We start from the raw sequence: 10,633 nt of genomic DNA, 5'->3' as shown, positions 1-10,633 counted from the left end.
CCCTACTCTCAAAACACCCTCCTCTTCCAACAATGCCTCCAAAAACAAGTAGGCAAAGTCTTTTTCCGTAGCCGACCCGACTACTCCCGTCTCGTCACAGTAACAACTGAAAACCAAGCTATAGCATTAACAAAACTAACTGATCTATGTGGTAATCCCATCCCTACAGAACCTCATCCAACCCTCAATACTTGCACCGGAACTGTCTCTATCTCCCCAACAGATTGCCCAATCTATGACAAAGAATGGTCAGATTGTGGAGAGGACTTACACGCTTGTCTCACAGACTATGTTGCAACATATGTACAATGCTACTCCATTCCTCCCAGAGGAAATCGTAAGAAATCCATTAACATTGCCAAAATTACTTTCCGTAGACATGACCTTCCCTTTAATGTTTACATAGGTGGGGAATCCCTACCTGTCTGACCATATCAACCTCCTCCTCGTCAGTGCCAAAATTGTTGGCGTTTAGGACACCCAGCCAAACATTGTCATTCTACAGCCAGATGCCCGCTATGTGCCCAACCTGGCTATACTCGAATAAAATGCTCTGCACGATCACGCACATGTGCAAACTGTGGCGGCCCCCATAATGTATTTTATAGAGGCTGCCCCACCTACAAATTTGAGTCTGAGGTAGCAACTCTCAGATTCAGACTTGGACTCACTCTATGTGAAGCCAGACAGGAAGCACGTCGACGAGGCTTTTCTCTTACCCCCTACTCCAGTAATGTCGCTCACTCTGCCAATCCTCCTACCTCCCAAGCTCCTACACCCTCTCCTAAACCCAACCCCCCTCCATCTAACTTCCCCTCTTCTACCTCCTACCTTCCCCAGTCAAATTCTTTTGCCATCCTAAACCCAGACACTCCAATCTCTATCCAATCAAATTCTTTTGCCATCCTAAATCCAGACACCCCAATCTCTACTACAGCCCCAACACCTTCCCCTCTCCCTCCCCGCACTACCCACAGCAGACAGAATAAACGTTCCACCCCCTCTTCCCCTACCTCACAATCACCTCCACCTTCCTTTGCCCCTATTTTTCAGACACCAGACTTCTCTTCCCCCCCTCACAAGAAAACCTTTATCTCAAAATACTCCCCAACCAACTCCACTACAGAAACTCTTGAAGATATCCAGAACTACATAATCGAGTCCCAAACTAATACTCATACACCTTCAAATTCTACAACTCCCGCTCCCTCCACATTCAAAGTGACTGCCGATATCCATCCTCCTCCTACTCATATTCTCCCTACACCCAATCCTCCTACCCCATCCCAACAAAACCCATTCCCCTGACTCCAGCCCCACCTATATTAACCCTCCCACTATCCCCTCTATCCCTTCCACTCCCTCCTGGATACACACGTGAAACCCTCATGTCACAAGTACCCTGTTCCCCAGACCCTCTACCTCCCGACACCCCTCCTGATACAACACCACCTCCCCAACCTCATTCTTTATCCCACCCTCTAGCACCTTCCCCTTCAAATTCTCCAACACGCACTGCAATCTTTGCCAGTAAATCAATGAAAGTATAACTATCCTTCATTGGAACATTCGCGGTTTCCGAATGTTCCTCTTTTAGTCCCACATATTCTATTGTCATGCCAACGTCCTCCCTACATAGACATCCCAAACTATCAGACATCCTTACAGAATCTCACACTTTCTGCTTTTACAACCTGTTTTCATTCCTCAAACGCATATATATCCTTCACTTGATCTAACCCCTTTACATTACCTCATCCGACCCTAACCCATTCACTCACCAATTCCTTAACCCAGCTTTAACAACTAATCACTAACCCAACCATCCTTCACAAACATTAACTATAGTGCTATATGACCTTAGATGTCTAGCACATTTATTTTGCTTTTAACCATTATTAACCATCTTCCTCTCTCCCAACATCCTTCACTCCATCTCCTCATGCTCCACAGCCTTCTTTATTTTCAACCCCCTCCTCTCTTATTACTACTCTGAATCCTTATTGTCAGCCTCCCCACGACACGGTCTCACGCAACACCACTCCGTCTTCCTCCCATCCTCATCTTTCAACCACCTCCACCTCTACAAATTTTTGTAGTACTCCTTATAGCCCAGCTAAGTGGGATCAATTTTTGTGGTTTCCTTCTGCAGCCTTTCCAATAATTCATACCTTGTCACAGTTATATCCAAGTCCCAAGCTTATGCATTATCTACCTTGACTGATCTCCATGGCAAATCTACTCCTGCCCAGCCTCACCCCTCCCATAATACTTGTACCAGAACAGTTTCTATCTCCCTGGCTGATTGCCCATTCTATGACAAGGATTGGTCAGACTGTGAAAATGACACCCTCAATCCCTTGCTCATTGTTACCATGGGGGGGGGGGGGGGGGTAGGAGGCAGAGACTGATGCCCAATGTAAGGGATCACCCCAACTGTAGACCTTAGCCCTCACCTCAGCTAATTTTGCATGGGCTTTTCTTCTCCTTTCCTTTTCCTTGTCTTCTTCATCCTTTCTTCTGTCCACTTATCCTAATCATTAACTTATTTTTACCCATTTTGTAACAGTAGTTTGTCATAATGCTGTGTGGCCTTTCATGTATGGTACACTTGTCTGTCTTGACCATTGACCATTCTGGAAATCCACAAACATTGCCTTGTGAACCTAAAAACTTCTTAGCTGGGGGCTTTGCCCCCATGCCTCACCCTATCACTATATTTTAAATATGCTGGTAATGAGGTAGCATTTTTGCAAAGCCAGGTAGGAAGCATGCAAATGAGGTTTTGTAATGCTATTTCCTCAGAACTGTCCTTTGCTCTGTCATTCCCCCTTCTCCCAAGATGTTTCTACGTCTCCCACAGTATCTCTACATCCTACTCCTTACATTTCTACTTCAACCCCCTCCTCGTCCTTGGTGTACTCATTGTATAAGACAATCTAAATGTTGCACCCCAACTTCTACCTCTACATCTTCCGCTGCCCCTCAAACATCTGTCCTCACTTCTCCCATAAGAAAACCTTGTAACAATTCTCAGACCTCTCCAACAAACCCCCTTTTAGAAGCTCTTATGGACATGAAAACTATCTAATCATTACCCAAAATCATACCTATCCCTCATCCACCCTCCAAATCTCCCTTCTCACATTCCTGCTACACTCAAAGTAACTGCTGGCATCCATCCTCCTCCTAATCTTGTTCCCCCTACACCCCTTACTCCCACTCCCTCCCTACACCTTCTTGTCTAGCACATTAACCATTAACCACTTATTAATATATTGGTCCTAAACTAAGATTCTGATTTCAGTTCAGTGAGATTTACAAAAGATAAAAGTTTTTATGGTTGGGAAACCACAGAAATATAATATCAAATAATCATTGGTGCATTCCCACATCCATCCTCATTCTCATCCACAAGAATCCCCTTTGACAAGCTGCCAGGTAGGTCCACATCCCATCTCTAGCTTGTCATGACAAATCTCAGCAATTTGTCTAAGCCATGATTTCATAGGTTGTTCCATGGGACTCTTTTAGGGTTGTCTTAGAGGAGATGATCTGATGGGCTGGATTATAGCAAACAGTTACACTGATCTCACAGTGTAACTATCATTGTTGCAAAAGGCATCAAGATTAATCTCAAAGGCACAGAATGGAGTCCAAGGTTTGCTTCCATGAAGCAAGACTAGCAGTATCAGGCCCTTGAAGATGCATACTTTGTCCTGCACAAGTACTAGCATTTAAAGTAAATAATATTGTAAATATGTGCTTAGAGGACAAAGGGCTGGGGAGGAATAAGAAGTTGGTATGAATACAGCGCATATGGTTCCTGTTCTACCCCATACTAATTTCATAATGACAAAAACACATGAAACCAAACAACTTATATGAAAATGTGACAAAGGTTTCATAATAATATTAGATTTCATAACCTTGTTTTAGGATGGAGAGCAGAGAATCTTTTAAAAGAGGGTAAGATAGATGAATTTAGCAGATGTAGAAAATATATGAATCAAATGCAATAATTTAACAATGCAGGTGTATTTAATGCATTTCAGTGTCACATCTTCATCAGAATTACATATTCAATTAAAAACACAATACATAACTGCCTTTTTTGTATGGAGATGTGCATGCCTGGGTGACTTGGTTGTGCACACACATTTTAGATATACTGGCCATTATGTTTTAATGGACATTAACTACAAAATATGATGGAATACATAAGCTATGTTGGCATTTAAAAGATTAATTGATGACATTTAGTAATGCCTTTTTGACATAAAAATTAAAATGGAACTTTTTTTTTTTAACCCATTGCCACCTGGAACACATGATGTCCACTGTAACTTTGTTTTGTAAATTCTGTGTACTTACATTATGATTATTTTAATTTCTAAGAAATACTGATAGCAATAAAAAATAAAGAAAATTTTCAAATATCTAGGAAAAGGATTAACAGGTGAGATAGGTAGGACTAATAATTGATTATTTGGTCATTAAGCATTTGTGGAGCCATCTATGTGTAAACACAATTAATATACTTAAAGTACACTGGAAATGACATCTGTATATCCCAACCCCAGCAGCAATGGAGTAATGTATCTATTAACTTCCTTCAATTAGACAATGCAAAACCAAAAGGTGGCCTTTATGGAACCCAGAGGAAACAAAACCTGCATAATACTAAATATACCCAAACATGATACATTGCAAAAAGCCATTTAAACAAGCAAAATAGCAAATATTGATGTAATAATGTAACAATTACAGATGTACTACCATCCATCAAGTAAAAAAAAAGAAAGTATTCCCTATGAAAAAAAAAAACATGCAACTTTCTCCACAGACACTGAATATTTGGATATGTATGTAATGAGAAATAACAATAAAACTCATTAGAAAATAATACTGCAAGTGAGTTTTATGAATATTTATTAATTCACACATTTTCATCTGGAGGTCGGAGCTCCCAAGCTTATCAAAGGGGCGCACAAATGAGTTAGACATTGATACATATTTCACCTTTTCCATAACTTTATGCAGAATTATAATATATTACATCATATATATAACATTCTTACAATTTTGATTTGTTTTTTTGATTGCATTATCCTAAGGCTAGAAATGTTTTACTCACCTTATTTTTATTAATAAGACACCCTATAATAGGCATCATTTATGGAAATAAACTTTGACTGGAAATCATTGCTGAATCTAATATGCCAACATTTGACAAAATTCCGTGTTTATGTACGTGTTTATGTACGTGTTTATGTACGTGTTTATGTACGTGTTTATGTACGTGTTTATGTACGTGTTTATGTACGTGTTTATGTACGTGTTTATGTACGTGTTTATGTACGTGTTTATGTACGTGTTTATGTACGTGTTTATGTACGTGTTTATGTACGTGTTTATGTACGTGTTTATGTACGTGTTTATGTACGTGTTTATGTACGTGTTTATGTACGTGTTTATGTACGTGTTTATGTACGTGTTTATGTACGTGTTTATGTACGTGTTTATGTACGTGTTTATGTACGTGTTTATGTACGTGTTTATGTACGTGTTTATGTACGTGTTTATGTACGTGTTTATGTACGTGTTTATGTACGTGTTTATGTACGTGTTTATGTACGTGTTTATGTACGTGTTTATGTACGTGTTTATGTACGTGTTTATGTACGTGTTTATGTACGTGTTTATGTACGTGTTTATGTACGTGTTTATGTACGTGTTTATGTACGTGTTTATGTACGTGTTTATGTACGTGTTTATGTACGTGTTTATGTACGTGTTTATGTACGTGTTTATGTACGTGTTTATGTACGTGTTTATGTACGTGTTTATGTACGTGTTTATGTACGTGTTTATGTACGTGTTTATGTACGTGTTTATGTACGTGTTTATGTACGTGTTTATGTACGTGTTTATGTACGTGTTTATGTACGTGTTTATGTACGTGTTTATGTACGTGTTTATGTACGTGTTTATGTACGTGTTTATGTACGTGTTTATGTACGTGTTTATGTACGTGTTTATGTACGTGTTTATGTACGTGTTTATGTACGTGTTTATGTACGTGTTTATGTACGTGTTTATGTACGTGTTTATGTACGTGTTTATGTACGTGTTTATGTACGTGTTTATGTACGTGTTTATGTACGTGTTTATGTACGTGTTTATGTACGTGTTTATGTACGTGTTTATGTACGTGTTTATGTACGTGTTTATGTACGTGTTTATGTACGTGTTTATGTACGTGTTTATGTACGTGTTTATGTACGTGTTTATGTACGTGTTTATGTACGTGTTTATGTACGTGTTTATGTACGTGTTTATGTACGTGTTTATGTACGTGTTTATGTACGTGTTTATGTACGTGTTTATGTACGTGTTTATGTACGTGTTTATGTACGTGTTTATGTACGTGTTTATGTACGTGTTTATGTACGTGTTTATGTACGTGTTTATGTACGTGTTTATGTACGTGTTTATGTACGTGTTTATGTACGTGTTTATGTACGTGTTTATGTACGTGTTTATGTACGTGTTTATGTACGTGTTTATGTACGTGTTTATGTACGTGTTTATGTACGTGTTTATGTACGTGTTTATGTACGTGTTTATGTACGTGTTTATGTACGTGTTTATGTACGTGTTTATGTACGTGTTTATGTACGTGTTTATGTACGTGTTTATGTACGTGTTTATGTACGTGTTTATGTACGTGTTTATGTACGTGTTTATGTACGTGTTTATGTACGTGTTTATGTACGTGTTTATGTAGTGTTTATGACGTGTTTATGTGTGTTTTGTGGTTTTTTGTGTGTTTTGTAGTGTTTTGTGTGTTTTTTAGTGTTTTGTGTTTTTAGTGTTTTTTGTCGTTTTTGGGGTTTTTATTGTTTTTTGTGTGTTTTGTAGTGTTTTGTAGTGTTTTGTATTTGTTTATGTGTTTTTGTATTTTTATGTTTTTATGTAATTGTGTTGTGTTGGTGTATGTGTTGTGTTGTGTTGGGGTTGTTGTTTTGTGTGTTTGGTGTGTGTGTGGTGTGTGTGTAGTGTTGTGGGGTGTTTTGTGTTTTGTGTGTGGTTGGTGTGTGGTGTGTGTGTTTTGTGTGTGTGGGGTGTGTTGTGTTGTATGTATGTATGAAATGTATGTTTTTGAAATGTTGTTTTTGTGTGTGTGTGGGGTTGGGGGTGTTGTGTGTGTGTGTGGTGTGTGGGGGTGTGTTTTTGGGGTGAAGGATTACCAAGACCCCTTTTCATCACTCAGATCATTGAAATAAAAAAAAAAAGGTTTTTTTTCCTTTTTCTTGTCTTTTTTAGTGCAGCCCTTGCTGCAGAGAAGTTTCCCCCGACGGGAAAAATTATCTTGGCTAAATTAAATTTCCCTTCAAACAATTTTTTGATGCCTTCAGGAGGAGGGATAAAAAGGAATACTTATGGATTTGCCTACAATGAACATTAGTTTGTTGGTACAAAATAATAGCATTTTACAGACAATGCACACTGGGTTTCAGTATAAGTAAACTTACCATACAGTATTAACACTAATATCCTAATATCCAAAAGGGATATTAGGATAGTCATTGACTATCTAGTGTAATAGCTGGAATATCGTTCTTTTGCTTAATTAGTTACTACATTTCCCATAATCATATTCACAATAATGAAAAATAAATATATGTATCACAGACTGCAAGTGGCTTCATGTTCACTTTTGAAATTTATACTTTGAAGTACAATAACTTTATCTGAATCATCCATTTCTCCCCATAAATCCAGGTTTAAAAACAATATGGGAGTTGCCAAATACCCATACATGCTGCAAGTGCAAGACATCACACACCTCAGAACTTTTCCTCTATATAAAATATTCCCCAAAGTATTTCGCATCCTCATCATTCATGATGACGTGGATGGGAAATGATATTCTTACAATTTCATCTGGAACAGCTTATCCCTGGTTTGAGGGCCTCCAACAAAACTAATTCTTGCCTCAGTGTAAGCCTTCCCTAATACCAAGGGCAGTATAGGGACATTTGCTCAAACATCTCATTTGGAAGTGAGGGTGCATATTTTGAGGATATTTTGTGCAATTGTTTTTTTTTTTTTTTTTTTTTTATTGTTATGGGTTGTGTAAAATACAGTAAAAAATAATAATCATTACTGTAATTTTTTTTCTATTAGACCTATACCTTCAATGTGTTTCATATCTAAACATTTAAGTTTCCATATAAAAATATTTTTTTCTCACTTCCTGAATTAAAGACTGCAAAACTCTGATATGTTATCTTTGCATAAGAGTTTTTACCAATAATTATATGAAGTTTCAATACAAGTTTTCCCTCATTTTATTTTGAATTAAGTAACCTTTGAATGGAGTCATCAAAGGCAATTCTTCTACATAGTGATGCTACATACGACCTAACTTCAACAATCTTTTAACACTAAAAGACTGTTTTGTCCTTTATACCCAACACTATGCTTAGAGTCGATTGGCTCTTAACTATTTCTAGAAATCACAGAGGTATCAGATATATATCAGGTTTTATTTAGAGAGGTAGGCACTGCCCTGAAAGTGGTGTCAGCTTCATGTAATGAGTCATTCAAGAGATGATGACAATTGGGTGAAGTAAACCACTTGATTCCAATATTGTCTCAAAATGAAATAAAAAGAAAAAAAAAGGAGCACATCTAAACTCAAATATTAATAAGAATTCAGTGATATTTCAATACAATTCTGATTACATATCCTTTCAAGCATGAACAGAAAACCAATTTACCAAACTGGAAAAGTGTTATTTAGATACAATACATACATATATTCAGACAATATAAATTAATATATACAAGAAGCTGCATAACATTTTGGAATGATGGTCTATATTCTACTTAAAAAATACTGAAAATATGTAGATTATCACATTTTAACTTTGGCTATTACAATACCAGCACTATATGAAATACAATACTGAATATTCAATAAATAAACTCACTATGATTATCAATGGTCACAGAAACGGCATGAAAAATCTGTCATACACATAAATTTATTTAACAATAACTCTTAAATTTTTCTTTAACAAATATATAAACCAATAAACAATGAACACATCCAAAAGTATATATACAATCATATCTGTGTAAATAAATTATCATCACATTAATTCCTGAAATACTTTAACGTGGTAATGGAAGTATTCTTCACTCATTGATATATAATTTTATCATACTAAATTAAGTACTAATTTGCCATCAGGTTAACTTTATGCAGTTTTCAGCTGTGACTGTATTAAGCCAGTTAAATATCTGATAATGTCCCAGTCCCCTTTGGCTATTCCTATTCCCTTCAGTATGTCATTGGCACTACGATCAGTAGTCTCAAGAAGATGGTATAACAAATATATCTTTAAGCCCAAAGTAACCAGAATTGCTTGTAAAGCTGCCTGAAGTGCTGAGTTGGAGTGAAACAGTCTGCGGCCGTATTGTTCCACTCCTCGTACCAGAGTTCCACTGTATGCTACCCCTGATATGTGGCCAGTTTCAATATTCAGAACTGTGACTTGATTCTGCAAAGTAAAGAGAATAATTGTAGTCATTTCAGTCATTTTACTAATGGCCTAATGTGAATACAATTTTTTTTTTTTTTTTTTAATAACTTGTGAGAGATTATGGAGCTATCTCCCTACCCTATGCAAACAGCAGAATGATTTCCAATAGTAAATTATGTATCTTTTCACATGATGATCAATATCATTCATGTATAGACAGCTAGTTAGGATAGTAAATATTCTATTGCTATAGGTATTCTTACAACAATCAGCTCTAATTCTTTTCGGCATAAACAGATTTTATATAATAAATGGAATTTTTCACCATATCACATATAAAATAAGGATAGGTACAAAAAGAGCAACAATGCTTCCCATCCAAATGCACAAACATAAAGCAGATCAAAATAATCTCACTTTATGGAGCAAGATCATTTAATCAGTCCTAAAAGTTACCATCACAAATTTACTCCCTTTCTTTCAATAAATTTCAACTAATTAAAACCTGCAGTAAAACAGGATCATGAAACCTATTATAATAGATGATAATATGTACTATATGAATGTATCAATATAATTGCAATCAAAAATGCCCATCTCATGCTCATGCTTGCCATCTACACATTCCTCACCAGTGTAGAATTAGACATGAGATCCTGAACGTGAAGTCTCTCTGGGATACACAGCCCTACCACACGGTAATGCTGAATATGAAAACTTGTGATGGTGCCAGTGTGCCACCTGTAAATAAATATAAACTAAAAAAGAAAGACAGATAGATAAATAGAGGGATAGATAGTTAGCCAGACAGATGAATAACCAAATACATAGATAGAAAGATTAATTAATAGATAGATGGACATATATTGGTCAGATAAAATAATTTGTAACAGAGGCATTCCAATGTTATATCTTCATGTAATTCCGATAAAGATACAAAAGCTATATGGGTCAATTATATCTCCTACTTAATGAAGTTATTCATTCTCATTTATACCTTTTCTGCATCAATGAACATTGTTCATAGATAACAAACAAACTAATATACTGATGGATAGACAGACAGAAAGATAGAT

General features: G+C 36.5%; 1 protein-coding gene across 10 annotated transcripts in view; it reads right to left on the bottom strand.

Annotated features, from left to right (window-relative positions):
- Window positions 1-8,092: 8,092 nt before the first annotated feature.
- Window positions 8,093-10,633, bottom strand: part of LOC125047034 — a 40,426-nt gene continuing 37,885 nt past the window's right edge. For all 10 annotated transcript variants that reach the window (XM_047645065.1, XM_047645066.1, XM_047645073.1 and 7 more), the window contains 2 exons: window positions 10,190-10,298; window positions 8,093-9,575 (listed from right to left, as the gene is read on the bottom strand). In XM_047645065.1, coding sequence (XP_047501021.1) covers window positions 9,273-9,575; window positions 10,190-10,298 — 412 coding nt within the window. In that variant the 3' untranslated portion in view covers window positions 8,093-9,272. The remainder of the gene's footprint in view (window positions 9,576-10,189; window positions 10,299-10,633) is intronic.

This window comes from Penaeus chinensis, chromosome 40, assembly GCF_019202785.1.
Source record: "Penaeus chinensis breed Huanghai No. 1 chromosome 40, ASM1920278v2, whole genome shotgun sequence".
Taxonomy (NCBI): domain Eukaryota; kingdom Metazoa; phylum Arthropoda; class Malacostraca; order Decapoda; family Penaeidae; genus Penaeus; species Penaeus chinensis.
This window is presented reverse-complemented; position numbering and strand designations above follow the sequence as displayed.